Genomic DNA, 17,088 nt, shown 5'->3' with positions numbered 1-17,088 from the left:
CCACTCGTCTGGTGAGAACGTGAAGATGTTCCACCTGGCTGCACATTTTGATACAATTACTTGACCCTGATATTTTGGATGGAGGTTAATGGGTATACACCCACACAAAACATCTGATACAACTTTTCTAATAAGCTGAAAACAAATACCCTACTTATTCTAAGGTGAAAAAAAAAAGTTGCTTCTGGCCAATTGAAGTTCAAACACAAACCAGCAGGAATTTGTTTTTCCTTGGCAACAGCACAGAGCTGTTCATGGATGGACCACAGGTATATACAGGTAAGGCCACCCATCATACCCATTGTATAGGTACCAATAGTGTTGGAACATCCAAGTTGATATATTTACAAATGCAGCAGATACCCAAAAGAGGCCATCAGTGTGGGCCTAAATTCCAGAAGACCCTCAGGGAGCATTTGCATATTCCTTACTCTGGCTCCATCCTGGGAACCCACCCTGAAACCTCCTATGGCACCATGAGTAAACAGCAAAGTGAGAAAATCGGAATTTTAAAACAGTATTCAAGACACCCCTAGCCAAACGGTGTCGTGCTAATGACTTCTACTTTTAGCTGACAAGTCGTGCTATTTAAACAACCACATTTTGCTGCAAGACAGCCTTCAGGAACAGGTACCAAGGCAACCAGGCTGCTGCCGGGCTGTGGGGAGCTGGGGGAGGAAGGACGCACTGATAAGAATCCAAATCACCACCACAAACTCGAAAAATTATCCGAAGGAAAAAACGAAGAACTGGACTTCATTCAACATCCATCTGGCATCTCTGCCAGGAAAGAAATAACTTAGGGCTCCACGTCTTTAACCAGCTTCACATTTCAGAACTACATGGAAGGAGATTCAACTCTGCTCAAAGGGATGATCTGAAAACGATTTCTGTGGGCTGACATTTTGGTGATATTTCTGGACATGACATCTTTGGTTGATGACTTAGGTATAGAATACGAAGCTAGTAATCTCTGTAACCTACTCCTGTTAGAAGAGCTAAACACAACACTGCTGCTGTCAAAATACGTCACCATAGACTCATATGCCAAGACAGTTTTATGTCAAAAGCTATTAATCATAATATCAGTATATAGAATGAGGGAGGCAAGCAATATAAATTCCATTTCTTCCCAATATGAATAATAAAAATCTGTCACATGTCTACCTACATTCTGAATCAAACCCCAGGACCAAATCCTGAAACTAAGCAAGGCCTGCAGAAGTCTAGTCTGCTCTGGTGGAGGATGAGACGGTGGGGAAACCGGTCAGCAAACATCTACCCTACCGAGGTGGGAACACTTTAACTCTAGCTCAGTGAAACCGACTTAGGAACTTACATCCAGAATTGTAAGAAAGTCCATTAGGGTTTTTTTTTTTTTTTTTTTTTTTTTTTTTTTTTTTTTTTTTTTTTGTCACTGAATTCAGACAGTCTGTTGTAGCAACAAAAAGAAACTAATACAGTGATTGTATATAAAAAGTGTTCTGGGTGCCTCCCTCTATAGGCTTTTACAATGAATCGTAACACCACTTCTATTTACTGAGCTGTTTCCAGCTTTAAGGCCCTGTTGACAAAATCTATGCCAGCTGTTGCCTAATGTTACAAAAAGTGGAGTAAAATAAATGTATTTTGGTCTTGGCACAGAAAGTATACAAATGCATATGTTTGGACTCTTACAGGAGGCTATTACACATTATTAGTGATATTACAATAACTGAAATATACTTCCAAATCTTAATCCTGTAATACGTTACTTAACAGTGGCTACCTTACTGTTGGTTTTCTCGGACAATGAAGAGTAAATGGATGGCTGGAGAGGTAGTTCAGCGGGAAAGGTGTCTGTTCCTGTGAGCACGGGATGTGAGTTAAGAGCCCTCAACCCATGTGTCCTAGTTAGGGTTTCTATTGCTGTAAAGAGACGTCATGGCCATGGCAACTCTTACAGAGGAAAACATTTAATTGGGATTGGCTTACAGCTTCAGAGGCTCAGGTTTAGCCCATTGTCTTTATGGTGGCATGCAGGTGGACACGGTGCTGACCCACAGGCAGAAGCCACTGTGCCACTCAGCATGACTTGGGCATATGAGACCTCAAACTCTGCTTCCGCAGTGAGACTTCCTCCAACAAGGCCACACCTATTCCAGTAAGGCCACACCTCCTAATACTGCCACCTCTTAAGGCACAGCAAACACATGAGTCTATGGTGATCATACCTATTCAAACCACCACACCATGTAAAAGCTGGGCAACTCTAATGCTGGACAAGTGCAGACAGGTAGATCCCCGAAGCTCTGGAAGTCAATTTAGATAAATGAATATGCTCCAGGTTTAGTGAGAGTCTCTGTCTCTAAAACGTCAAGTGAAGAGCAATAGAGTTGCAATCAGCATTGATCTCCGGCCTCCACACAAACACAGAATGGATACCTGCATGTACACATGTACACATATACACAGAAACACACACATATACGCATACACAGAAAGAGAGATGAAGAGGGGGGATAAAGAGAGAGGAAGGCTACAAGACAATGGCTAAGTCCATACACCTAGTAATTAACAGTAGAGAGGCAGATAGTGGGCATTGAGTGTGAGGCAGCAGAGAAAAGCTAGCTGCACGCCAGTTATCAGTCTATAGCTCCCTTTCCTAACTACAATACCCAGAAAGATTTTTTTTCTTTTTACAAGTGCTGGGAGTTGTTATGCACACCTGTAATCGCATTTATCAGAAGGCTGAGGCAGGAGGCTAAGAATTAGATGTCGGCTTGGGCTGCATTGTGACTACCACACCTGATGCTGTCTCGCAAGACCTGGTCTCAAAAAGCACCAAAAATCAAAATAAACAGAAAGATAGGGAACCTTTGGGATAATAGAAATATAGGGGTACAGGATCCTAAGAAGGCTTTAAACCAGAATCTGGGTGAATCTAGGCGTCCTCCTTCTTTCTTTAGGTCATTAGCTCACGGTTTATGGCAAATACAGTTTACTGAAATAGCTCCAAGAATCCCATCCTCCCCTCACCAGCACAGGCTTTGCACATTGAGTCTGCATTTAATTGTGACCATTCCTTTGGCCAATGGGTTGCTAGAAATGTGAAATAAGTCAAAGAGCCTGGGTACCTGGGGATACAGCTTGTGCACATGCGACATAACCTGGGGCATCTTCTCAAGGGACAGCCACACAAGCAGGGCTCAGGGGACCCGAGGAGAAGAGGACACTGGAACAAGCAAGCTGTCTTTTTGACAGCAGTCTAAGTCCACTGTACATTGAGATGATCCAACAGCCGTCATTTCGTTTTCTGCTGCTATATAACAGCATCATAGGCTGGACAACTTAAAAAGAAGATGTTTTTGTCACCGTTCTAGAAACTGGGACGGTCCACATCAAGAGGTGGGCATGTGGTGGTCCTTCCTGCAACATCCTCCCATGACAGAGGGCACTGCACAGTGAGAACCTGCCGCTGCTCCTTCCTCTTCCTTTTCTGCCGCTGTCTTCCTTCCCTCTTCCTGCTCCTCTCTTCTCCTCCTCTTGATGAAGAAGCCGTTAACCCCATCTAGGGAACTGGACCTACAAGATCTCATCTAAGTGTGCGCACTTCTCGTGGGGCTCCATTTCAAACACAAACAGTAGACGTATGATGGGAGCCTTTGTTTCCCTAACAATCAACTTTCAGGGGTGCCATTTACAACCAGAGCACTCACGGGTCAATCAGCCCCCCAGCTGAGCAGGCTCACAAGAGATCCAAGGAAATAACAGCGAAGACAGTTCTACGTAGGAGAACTGTAAGTGAACCAGAAAGATCTGGTCAATATTATAGCTAAGAATTGACACTGAGCAATTTAGCAGGCAAGAAAACACACAAATCTGTGATAAACTGCTGTGCAAAGAACTGTTAAAGAAACAACACGGACCAGAAAATTTTCATTCATACATAACACAACACACGTCCCTAAGGAGCGAGAGACAGTTAAGAATTGATAGGAGAAGAGGGGTTATATTCAATAGTAGCCACTGGTAAATGGCCTGTGCTCAAGTAAATAACCCCTTCCCTCCCACCTACGATCATGTAAGCAAGCCTCATCCTTTAGGCACTGGGCCAGGAATAGAGACAGCTGAGAAATAGCATTCTCTTGGATGTTAGGTTGGGTAAGTCATTTTCTGCATCCTCTTACAACAAATTACAGCTAGCCGAGTCTTTTGGATAGCAATTGCTTTCACTGGGGTCAGTCAACTGAAATGACCAAACAATGAACCTTTACCACTGACCATTGATCTTGTTAATCGCATGTGCCACTACATTTGCTTCTGTGGTTTCCAGCCAGCCCTCTCTTAGCACTGCTCCAATTGCTAAATGGTCAAAACATACAGAGTGACAGATTTAGTATTTCACCGGCAATTTATATAACTGTCAGCTACCCAGTTGTTGTGGTGAATTGTGATTTATTTGTCTCGCATTGTAGCACATAACCTTTTAAATGGAAGAGGAAAAGCCAACTCCTTTGTAAAGCTTAATATATGACCATCTACCCCTTTACCCTATGAACTGGATTTGAAAGAGAGAGGATCAAGTGAGTGATGTATTTCCCTTCCTACAGCTCTTTTTTCAATATAATGCATTCATATACGGGGCTTCCATTACTAAGCTTGATTTGCACACTGCACAAAAATCCATAGGAGATCTGAGCGCTTTACATGAGGGACAGTAGGCTACCAGCTGGCTAAAAAGAACCTAAAATAGAAAGTTGAAACAGGACTGTTTAGGGGAGAAACGTTATACTGAAGGCTTTGTGGGAAATTATGGTTCCGTGGGTAATTATGGAGACCTTAATAGTTTCCAAATTACACGTAAAGCTTCCCAAGTAGAAATGTACTCCTGGTTTCATGAGTTTCTCAAAAAGAATCGACATCTTCTGACAATTAACAATAATGGCTTAAGATACAGCCGGTAGCTATCATAATTAAAGGGACTAAATAATGGCACCACATTAAGGGGCATCAAATCCTGTTACATAGAGCAGTCTGTAAGCAAAATGTAAGACAGGTGAGAACTGCTTAGGTCTGCTCCCCCGAACTGATATAAGTCCCAGTATCTCAGAATGTGGCTGTATCTGAAGACAGGGACTTTATGGAGGTGATTTATTTAAAATGGTATCCTACGAGAGTGGACATTAATCCAGTCTCCCTGGGCTCCAGAAGAGAGGAAGACATTTGGATACAGATAGAAAGGTGCTGTGAAGACACAGGGTGAGGCAGACACAGGGAACAGCGTTCCATGGACAAAGAAAAGAGATAAGGAACAGATCCTTCTACATCACCAATCCCCAGAAAGAGGCAGTTCTCAGTATCAGACTTCCAGCCTTTCCAAGCGGGAGGGAGACCTGGGTCATAGCACAGCGCCACTAACACTAACACAGTTCTAAGCATAGTGGTGAAGAGACAACATAGAAAGCAATTAGGGGTCTGATATTGTCCTGGGTAGTTAAAATATGAGAGGTGTTTAGACAACTGTGATTAGATATATACCCTGCTTTGTTTGTGATAAACACTGTCAGTGAGTGCAGGGTTGGAAGAATAACTTCTTGAAGTTGTGTAAACAGGAAAGAAAAACACGCTATGCTACTGTCCTCCACATGGCCAAGGATCAAAACAAGGCCAGATTTCTGGATCTAGGCACAATGAGTAACTAGACAGTAATGCAATAAATGCTTCTAGATATCAGGCAAGATGTAGCTCAGTACTAGACCCATAAGAGAAAGGAGATACACTGGGGAAATCCATACTCATCCTTGTTTTCTCACATGGATGTTTCCAGGTAGTTACAGCCGAAGCGATAGATCAGACATCATGGTATGGCGGAGTTGAAAAGACAGAAATCACACATGTCTTCAGAGAAAGCAAGGCAGTGTTAAGAAAGGAATTAATAAAAATACAAAACAGAGCCACAGAAGGATCTCCAGGAGTCAGTGACCAAACAACACTGATGTCTAGTACAAGTGTCCTCAAATCTAGGAAAGCAAAACAAAACTCACCAGGGAGGAACAACTGCAGATAGATGTAACGGAACCATTGCCGCAGTTTGCAGAGGATCAAAACTATGCCCAGACCATGATGAATGCAGAGCCCTCACTGTAAACATGGTCACACAAGGAAGTCTGATGAACTGCGGTAAGCTAGTCCCAGAATTAACCTAGTATGCATGGACTGACCCCATTAGGCATTACAAACACAGCTTGAAAGAAAGAATACCTTGAAAGAGCTACTTTGCTTGCAGGTAAAGGAACTCTCCGCTGGACTTAAGCTCGACTACTGCAAAGGAAGATAGCAGAGGTCACGTGCTCTGAGACACACTCTGTCAGGCCGGGATGGAGCTCAGTCTGCAGTGTGCTTGCCAGACATGCAGGAGTCGTAGGGTCAAGCTCCAGCATCACATGAACTGGGTGAGGTGTGCATTTCTGCAAGCCCAGTGATAGGGAGAGGGGAGCAGGAAGCTAGAAGTTCAAACATCCTTGGCTACATGAGCAGTTTGAGAGAAGCCTGGGCTACAAGAGACCCTGCCTGATAAATAAATAAAGAAATTTGACTAAAATCATTTCTATGATCTCTATATATTATTTATTTATTTATACATGTTGTCTACTATGCAATAAACCAGAAAACAAATTAATCAAAAATTTTAAGGGTTAAAAATATATACGCTAGAAATTACGCAACATTGTAAATCTGAAATCAGTATTAAAAACTCTCAGAAATGGCAAATTCTGGAAAACCAAATTTCTCAATTTTGAAACAATTAAAAGCCAAAGAAGGAATCAGAAGGGGAATTAGAAACCCTTTTAAACTGAAATATAATGAAAATACAGAATATGTGACATGCAGTTAATACAGCAACAAGGGACATTTTTATATTTCTAAATGCATGTTATAGAAGAGTCATCAAAAAAGTTAACTTATCACTCAAATCTAAAAGAAAAAAAAAAACAAACCGAACTGAGAAAGGAGAGAATAAAAGGAAATTAATAAGCAGTAAAACACAGAGTAAAGAAACTACAACTACAACGCCAAGTCTCTGAAATGACTAAAACATATTTAATAAAGTATCTGACCCACTCAAAGGTGGTAGGAAAGAGAAAATAAATGCAAATTCCAACTCTAGCAAACAAACTCGGACAGCATAGATTTAGATGCTACACAGCACCTTAAAAGGTGCACACAAGATTTTTGAGGTCTTATATTCCATCGGACAGTAGGAGAAATAGAAAGTCTTCGGAGAAGTGGATGGTTAAGACTATTGCTAAAACCGCACACCAGGGCTAGAGAAGTCAGAGAGACAATGCTGACACCGAGCTGACCCTTCCTCACTCTAGCTGGTCTGCACAGCACCGGACATTGCCATGTAGACTGGGGAGGGAGCAAAGGCTTTCCTCTAGGTAAAAGCTGTTCAATGGTGCAAGGTTAGAGCCCCTGAACACCCCTACCCAACACACACACACACACAGATTCTAGTTAACAAGGTGTGGTAGTTTGAATGTAATTGACCCCCATAATCTCATAGGGAGTGTCACAATTAGGAGGTGTGGCTTTGTTGAAGAGGGTGTGGCCTTGTTAGAGGAAATGTGTCACTGTGGGGAAGGTTTTGAGGTTTCCTATGCTCAGGAGACTGCCTGATGTCTTAGCCAACTTCTTGTGGCCTGTATATGAAGATGTAGCCAGCATCATGTCTGCCACACTCCCCACCATGATGATAATGGACTGAACCTCTGAAGCTGTAAGCCAGACCCGTCAATTAAATGCTTTCCTTATAAGAGTTACCGAGATCATGGTGTCTCTCCATAGCACTTGAAGCCTTACCTAAGACACAAGGTGATCGCAACCCATTTGTGGTTTCATGGGAGCACCCTCCTCACTGTGTACAACTGACTAGAAGGAGCAAGGCTATGGTACCATGGAGGAGGCTGTTTGAAGCTGAACAGCCCTCTGAAATGCCTGGACTCAGAAATGTTTTAGATTTCACATTTGTTTCAGATTTTGGAATATTTGCATTTACATAATGAGATATCTTAGGAATCGGCCCAAAGCTAAACATAAATTCATTTATATCTTGTAGCCACCACAGACACAGCCTGAAAGCAATTTTACACAATAGTTTTAACAGTGTCTGTATTTGGACTTCAACTCGTCACAGGCAGTCAGAAGAGGTTTCCCACTGACAGTGTTATGTTGGCCCCCAGAGAGTCTCAGACTTTTGGATTAAGGCAACTGACTGTACATAATAACCCAGGTGAGAACAAAGAAAGGCAACAGCTGTGCCACAGGGGCGCCAACGACAGTCCCACAGACTGAGACACTAATGTCATTCCGATCTTGCAATGTTTAACCATTTGCTTCATTGCTTCCTTCTTTCAGAGATATTTGCTATCGGAGGGGGAAAATGTTTCATTTACAACTGTTCACCCAAACCAGAAGACATAGGAACACATCCTACACAGAAACTAGGATGAAAAAGAAGATTGGGTATGGCTGTCCAAGGAGGTGGCTTTCTCTTAGCATTGCAGACTAGTGCTTCCAACCGGACTTAAGTACACATAGCACATTTAGATGCTCTCATCCCAAAGCAGTCAGTGTAGGAGAATAAAACTGATGAATGTGCCAACAGTTCATCCCAGAAAGGTCTAAATGAACATAGTCTTAAAAGTTCATCAACACTACATCCCTGATGTTGACAATATGAAGGACAGCCCTCCCCATTCTACTCCATTCCCAGCTCTGGTATCCCGAAATGTTTACACTCACGTTTGTAATAGCATTTGAGGTCAGTCTGAACAGAGGGTTGCTCATTTACTTCAGCTAAGAGTAAGACATAGGGGATGCTTTGAAAAGAGATGCCACAGAACTGGGAGACATCGTATATGTGTTCAGGGGGTAAGAACTGTGTTCACAGACATGCCCGTGGAATAACAAAAATTAAATCCGGGAGGTTGGTTACTGCCGGCATTTCTCCCAGGGCAAGCACACATTTAGTGTCCTATTAAATCAAAGGATGCCCACTGCACACAGTGGCATGCTTCACCAGCTGGTGCTAACATGGATTGATGTGTGTGTTCAATCATACCGAACCTGACGTGTCTCCGGAAATTTATACTGCACAGCGGAAACGTTTGCTATGATACAGCTTCCCATTCCCTTGAAGGCAGTAACTCACCAGGTAGAAATACAGCTCACTTAGCAGTTTTAAAAATCCATGCTTAAAGTATTTTCAGGGGCCAATGATTCACCGGAACAGAATAGATAAAGTGGGACTTGTTAAAAAATATCGTGGAGGAGGCTTGAGAGGGGGTCATTTTTGATTATCCACTAAGACCATGGGGAATCAAAAGATATGAAACATGGCTTTTTGTAAAGTCTGGTGAAAGATATATTACCAACAGGGATAACATGTAAGAGCCGGCCCACAGTACCGTCCAAGTCAAAATTCAAAGTTTGGCAATTTTTTTTTTATTCTTTCCATTTCCTTTTTTCCAGATGAAATTAGGAAACATATTTGGGATCATTACAATCTGTCATCTAATGGCATATTTTACCTCCTCGTTGGCTCGATATCAGCATGTTTATAAACTATCAGGAGGTACACTTACTTTTGAAACCAAGAGATCTGAGCTAAAAACCAGATCCTCTGAACAACAGACGATGTCAATGATGTAGGGAATGATGGACGAAGCACAGACCGCTGGAGTCACCTTACAAAGAAGCCAGAAAGCTCTTCTTCCAGAGAACACAGAACTGAGACATTTAGGAGACAGTTTTGCAAATAGAGACATTTGGGTTATAAACTAAGGTATTATGTAATTCTATTGTTTAAAAACAGGCTTAAAGTGTGAGTAACCAATTTTGTTTCATATACAAGTAAGAAGTGACATGGCTTTTGGCAAAAAGAAAATCTTTGCAGGGGCAGGAAAGATTGCTTAGTAGTTAGAAATACTTTTTGCTCTTATAGAAGATTGAGTTCAGTTCCTAGCACCTGTGTGTGTGACTAAACTGTCTATAACTCTAGTTCCAGGAGTGATCTGATGTCCTCTTCTGGAACCTTCACTTATGTGCACACACACACACACATAATTAATACACTGGGAAGGAAGGAAGGAAGGAAGGAAGGAAGGAAGGAAGGAAGGAAGGAAGGAAGGAAGGAAAAGAAGGAGGGAGGGAGGGAAGAAGGGAGGGAAGGAAACAGAGAGAGGGAGAGAAGAAAGAAATAAAGCTAGGAAGAGAGCAAGCAGGCAGACCAGCCTTTGTCACTTGGTGGCCTATCTCTTCATCCACATCAAGCCACATGCCAATCATTTCAGACTTAGCATTACGTCATTTACAGTATCTTCATTAATCTAGAGTGCTTTAAAAACCAAGATGTTCTTTAGAGAGACCAGTCTATATGTTATTCTGTTCTAAAAAGGCATAAAGCAAAGAAGCCAACAGCCCATGGTGCTCCTTTTCTTAACCTGGTGAACATACTGCACACAGTGGCCTGACTTCCACACTCCAGATCCTAGTGCGACTGCTTGTATTACTCTACTTTTCTCATGGCTATGACACAATCCTTGACAGAAGGAAAAGAAGGCAGAAGAGTTTTACTTGGGCTCAGAGTTTTGAATGATACAGTCTATTATGGAAGTGAGGGCGGAGCTGCAGAAACAGCAAGGTCTTTAGCAGCAGGAGTCTGTGGCTGCTGCTTCTCACATCCTGGCTAATCAGGAAGCAGAAAACAGACTAGAATCAGAACTGGGTGTAACCTTCAATGCCTGTTCTTAGTGACCCAATTTCACCAGCTAGGGCTCACATCGACAAACTCCCTAAACAATGCCACCAGCAGGGACCAAGAGTTCAAATAATGAGTCTGTGGAGAGTGGGCATTTCAGGTTTAAATCATCACACCTCCCATGGGTCCTTGGCATGTCCTTCAACCTCACAGAGCTGTCAGTTACTCACCCACTAAATAGGGAAAAACACCCCAATTTCACCACATTGTTGGACGTTCAAATGAAATAATATGTATAAAAATGATGAGTACATACATTTATACACTCAATAAATACTAGTCTCTTATATTCTTTGTGACTTCTTCAGAGTAATACAGAAAAACTGAGGTAATTTTTTAAATGAGGAAATAAAAGGTCAGTATTCACAGGTGCTCAGGAACCTCTTGGCTCTCATTTCTGGTCTCCTTTCTTCTGCCTCTCCCTGGCTCGTCTTATAAAGCTTCCACACACTCAGCTACGTGCAGCAGCTAGTGTCACTGGGACAAACATCTCGCAGCAAAAGCTCATGGTTCTGGAAGTTCTCTGTTTGCCATGATTGGGAAGGTAGGATGGTGATCATGGTAGTAGCTGCGGCAGCAAGCAGAGGGCTGCCACGCCAGGGACTCCCAAAAACCAGTCCTCGTGAAAACTTACACCAACCCCTCAAAGGTTCCATAGCTTTCCATCTAGAGAATTAAGCAGTCAACACATAACCTGTGGGATATTTTAGATTTAAACTGTAATACTATGCTGCTCCAAATTCCAGGCTTCGCAAGAACATCTGTGCCCTTGGTAATGCGCTCTCTGTTGCTTTTGCTTGCTTGCTTTTGCAGGCTTCCTATGGGGGCAAAGGCTAGCGGTATCTGTGGAAACTACGTCACTTGGAGGAAAAGCCAGCACTCTGACGCTGGCTTTCCCACTGACCCTCTGTGGTGGGGAGGTTATAAACCTTTAGGAGGTAAGGTCTGCCTGGAGGGATGCGATGCTGTGGGAAGGCTCTGGAAGTTATAGCCTTGTCCTACTTCCAGTTCCCTCTCTGCTTCCTGTGTGTAGATCTGAAAAATGTGATCAGTCATCTTCCTAATCCTGCCTCTGTGCCATGCCTTCCCTGCCACAGTGGACTCTATCCCTCTAGAAGTATAAGCCCTTTCTCCCTCAAGTCACTTTTAGTCACGGTATTTATCACAGCAGTTAAGAAGTAACTAATGCAGTCTGGAAGTCCATGCCCCTCCCCTCCAGCCACTACCTTTGCTACATTCACACAACTTTTCTTATTTCTCCCAGAGGAGCCACATCAGGACCTCGGCTCGGGCTGCTCTCTCTGCCTGGAAGGCGCCTTCCCTCCTTTAGGTCTCAATTAAATGCATTATAGGCTAGGCAAGGCCTTCTCAGATCGCCTCTCCCCCTACCCAGCACTTGCTCAGGCCTGATTTTCAATACTATGTGATTTAGCATCTCTCCTCACTTACCTAGATCTCTCAGACTTTGTCAACTGTCTGCATGCCTCCTTCCCTTCCTTCCCTCCATATGGGCTGCTGTCTCCTCTTAGCACCCCGGCAGATATGCTAAACAGGAGCTTAATAAACACTTGTTGGACAAGAGAATTCTGCTTCTTGGGAAGGTCAGTCCTTTGGAATTAAAACAAAATAGCCTAAAGAAGGAAATTAATAAATGCCTGAATGAATACAGGAGCAGGTGACTCAATTCCCAATTTATATCTAATATAAATATATAATTAATATCTAGAGATATTACTTCTGCGTTGTGCTGAGAAATCACCTGACAGAAACAACTTAAGGGAGAAAGGTTTATCTTGGCTCCCGGTTTCAAAAGGAATTCAGTTCTCTATGAGGCAATGGCAGTCACATGGGAATAGACTGAGAAGCAGAGAGAGCTGGGTAGGAAGAGTGGGTAAGTGCTTCAAAGACAACCCCCCCCCCCCCCGTAGCCTAATTCTGCCAGCCAGGCCCTATCCCTGAAGGGCTCCACAGCGTGAAGTGGTGCTATGAACTGGGCAATAAGTGAGTCTGGGGTGACATTACTCATTACAACCACTACAATATAGATAGCCTGATGTGAAAGCGAGAAACCAGAAAAACAGTCTAAGTAAGGAAATAAGTCTACACAAGGAAAAGAAAAGCCACAGAATTCCAAGCAAGCCCCCGACTTTCAATGTGCTGTGTTCTTTCGTGTCCTTGGATTAGACAAGTTTGAACGCATCTGGATTTCTCTGCTTGGCTGAAATTCTTTCACCAAAGAGGTTTCAAATTACAAACTCTGGGTTTATTAGAAAGATTTTCACAAAAATCTCAGGAGCACTTACCTTGCTTATGTAAAAACTAAATAAGCCAAAAGGAAATCACCACACACACTTTAAAACATACTCAGAGGCAAAGCTGCAGCCAGTGGGTATCACAGAGACAGGAAGGATGAGCTGAATGAGAGAAGGGGCTTCAGAAGGTCACTGGGCATCCCGTGCACAAATGAAAGCCGAATCTACTGCAGTGCTTGCTTACCGAGAGGCAAGAATCACACAGGCAAAGCGACTGGCTTGGAATGAAACAGCAAAATAGTAATTCATTTTGCAGAGCCCATTTCAGGCACACTTTGCATAGTACTCCAGCCTCACCCAAGGACCAGCAAAGCCTGCCATGCGATTGGCCTTACTGTCTCAAACTTCCTCCTGCACCATCTTGAAGGGCTGTTGTTTTTTGGTTCAAACTCGGAAGTACATGTCTAGGAATCTTCTTCCTGCCATATGGGTGGGGAGGAGCCCACGACAGTGGTCAGGAATATGGGCCTAGAGGAAAACTGACAGGTTCAAGGAAAGCCACATAGCTGGGCCCTTAAGGATATGTCACAAATCCTCCCTGAGCCTCAGTTTCTCCATCTCTCACAAGTCCAGAAGAGATTGCATGGAAAAAGTACATATCACTGTGCTCCGGCATTCAAGGCCTTACCAGCGATGATTATATTAGCAGCTAGCATGTTGTCCTTGGTTTTTAAAATAACCACTGCTCAAAAATCTTCATCTTTATTTTAAATTAGTAACTAGGGTTTCTGAAGAATTTATTACCTATTTCAAATGAAGGTATTCACTTCAAAGTAGAAAAGGACTACCAGATAGACGTGGACAGTGTTTTCTAGGTATGGCTAGCAGAAATGAAGCCACCCAAAGACTTGTTACAATTCTACTCCTAAGTAAAAAAATATACACACGTTAACAAAAAAAAAAAAAAAACAAGTCGGGCGATGGTGGCGCACGCCTTTAATCCCAGCACTCGGGAGGCAGAGGCAGGCGGATCTCTGTGAGTTCGAGACCAGCCTGGTCTACAAAGCTAGTGCCAGACAGGCTCCAAAGCCACAGAGAAACCCTGTCTCGAAAAAACAAAAACAAAAAAAACAACAAAAAAAAAAATATACACACGTTGTTATCGGATACCTTAAAGGAAATGTCAGAGAAATATGATGGCATAGAATATTTATGTAAACTAAAAAAAGAATAAGGCTTAAAAATACATAGATAGACCCATTCGATTCAAGGAGGCACTTTTCTAATAAATCATCCAATAAAAGAATTGCCAAGCCAAACAGTGATGGTGCATGCCTGTAATTCCAGCACTTTGGGAGGCAGGGGCAGACAGATCTCTGTGAGTTCAAGGTCAGCCTGGTCTATGAGCTATTTCAGGGCAGGCTCCAATGCTACAGAGAAACCCTGTCTTGAAACCCCACCCCCTAAAAAAAGAAAGAAAAAGAAAAAAAAAGAATTGCCTAGCCTAATACTTTAGATTACCATATTGCTTGCAGAACTGAAAAAGCAAGCAATATGGCAACCAAATGCATATTTACGTCTTCCAGTTTTACTAGTCACACTAAGCGAAGACACGCGTCAGAAGCACTGAGCAAACTTCATCCTGTTACACAAGAATCTGTCTCACACTTGGAGTTTTGATTCAATAGTGTAGGAGGAGGTGAGTTATTTATGTTCTGTAAAATGTCCCCAAGTATTGCTAATGCTAAAATCCACAGTTAACAATTACTGGCCCAAGGCAGTGTTTTTCCCTAGGTAAGTTGTTTCCCCTTAGAAAATTCTCACTAAATGCCATCGCCTTTGAACTTTTCTATTCCCAGACAGGACCCACGAAGCCCACGCTGGCCTAGAACATGTGAGTCTCCTATTTCGCATCTCAACTGCTAGCTTTACAAGTTTATATAACCAAAAGAATACTTTTTGGCTACTATGTTTTGCTTCGTTCCTTCCAAAGCAAAACTTGACTCCTTGTAATTCAGTGAAGAAAAGGTGCTGAGCTATGCCTGAACCCTGAAAACTGGGTCCTCCTAACTCCAAAGGGGTGAAGGAAATGGGAAAGTGGGGTGAAGTGGAATTCATCCCATGAAATAAAGTGCCTGCTTGTCTTTACAGCTTTTGTTTTTATGTACACAGCTCTATCTGCATGAGAGTAAGCCACATGTATGTAGCATGTGTGTATACGCCTTTATCTGCGTGAGGGTAAGCCACATGTATGTAGTATGTGTGTGTATGCATGCCTGTGTCTGTGTGAGGGTATGCCATAGGCATGTAGGTTCTTGCAGAAAAGTTGGGTTTCCAGTAACTGGGAGCCACCTCAGGGGTGTTGAGAACCAAACTTGAGTCCTCTGGAAGAGCAGCAATGCTCTTAACTGCTGGTCCAGCCTTCCAGGCCCCTGTTTATCTTTTATACAGTGCTCTGCTTCAGAACTGTGGTCTCCTGTGTGACAACCACACATAGCTATGGAACATCTGACTGTGGCTGGTGCCTCTGTGCTGGGAGCACAACTCTAGACAGAACCCACATTGTGCCCGCAACCTTCCTAATACTTTAGTTTCCAAGACTGCCACTTCATTACCTCATTCAGCGGGTTCTGTTTTAACTCGATACTGCTCACCTGACATGGGTGAGCACAGAAGGCAGAGCGGGGAACAGACGTGAAAATGCTCTTACTCTCAGGGCATTTTATAGTCTCATTTGCAATGGCCTTTGAAAACCACCAGTCCCACTGTAGAATGGATTTCTCCAACAAGCGTGAGTCAAATAAAGTGTTTTTTTTTTTTAAAAAATATGTTATTTTGGTGTAGAGAAACAAATACGTGAGAAACAGTATCAGTTCAAGGAAGTTAGGTGGGTCAAAGGAGAGAGGAAATGAGAGACCAGTGAATGTCAAGATTTTATTGCTTCTGTTTAACAAAGGGTCTCACCGTGTGACCCAGAGTGGCTCATGAGTCCCCTCCCCTGCCTCTATTTCCCAAGTGTGTTCCTGCCATTCATCAGCTTGTTGCTGAAGGGCAGTGTCAACTCAGCAGCCAAACTGTGGGTTCAGAGGTTACAAGAGACGAAGAGACACCCACCTGGGGCCACAAAAAGAACTGAAATTTAGCCACCTGTAACAGAACCAAAAAATTACCAGTAAAAAAAAAAAAAATTAACAATTCTCACTGGAGATGGCATCAGTGCAAACCAAAACCACCACTGGAAAAGGTGTTTTCAGGTAGCCAGAATAAATACGCTTTATCTAGTTGGTGAAAAATTTTAGTTGGGGGGGGGGGCAAGAAATAATAAGAATATTGTTTTGGCAAGCCATTACTAACCAATGAGAACCCAGAAAGCTTACTCAGCTATCACACAATGCATTCTAAAGGAAGCTCTTACTGCTAACTCCAAGCTCCTCCCACTACACCACCAGGTCGCAGGCAGTCCCTCAGCGATTTCTGAGATGCTGTATCACAGAAAGTCAACTCATAATACCTGGGCTCTGGCCAATGACAAATGACCCTGATTTGATCAGAATGGGGTGTCTGAGTGAGTCGAGAGTGAGTGTCAGGGGGAGGAGAGAGGTCAGCCACAGTCACAAAGTTGGGGTGATTATGAACTAAACCCAGCACAAAGACTGACAAGCATCCTTACCTAGCTCTGGAGGCAGAACAGTCAGGCGGTTCCCCTGGATGTGGAGCTCCTTCAGCTGGGTGAGCTCGCCCATTTCCTTAGGCAGTGAGATCAGGTCATTATCCCTGAGGCTGAGCTAAATATACGAAAACGGGGAGCTGTCAAAACAGTTTTTCATAAAGAGGTGCTCAACAGAAACTCACGCCCTCACCCAGTGCCCTCTCTTCCTTCAAGGCTCAATCTTGCCAATTCATTTAAAAGTGTCTAAGGCTAAACAAGAAACAGAAGCAGGAGCAGTGGTTCACTCCTGCAAAACAAACCTTACTCCTGCCCAAATTGACTTGATTCTACTCCTACAAGGGCTGCAGAAGTGAATTGATTTT

At 43.0% G+C, this 17,088-nt stretch overlaps 1 protein-coding gene across 2 annotated transcripts in view; it reads right to left on the bottom strand.

Moving 5' to 3' along the window:
• Positions 1 to 17,088, bottom strand: part of Rsu1 (Ras suppressor protein 1) — a 171,380-nt gene that overhangs the window by 102,745 nt on the left and 51,547 nt on the right. For both annotated transcript variants that reach the window (XM_050144795.1, XM_050144794.1), the window contains one exon: positions 16,727 to 16,841. In XM_050144795.1, the coding sequence (XP_050000752.1) occupies positions 16,727 to 16,841 (115 nt within the window). The remainder of the gene's footprint in view (positions 1 to 16,726; positions 16,842 to 17,088) is intronic.

This window comes from Alexandromys fortis, unplaced genomic scaffold (genome assembly GCF_014885135.2).
Source record: "Alexandromys fortis isolate MF-2015 unplaced genomic scaffold, M_Fortis_MF-2015_v1.1 scaffold_52, whole genome shotgun sequence".
In the NCBI taxonomy this organism is placed as follows: Eukaryota; Metazoa; Chordata; class Mammalia; order Rodentia; family Cricetidae; genus Alexandromys; species Alexandromys fortis.
Note: the sequence above shows the minus strand (reverse complement) of the source record. Positions and strands in the feature narration are given on the sequence as shown.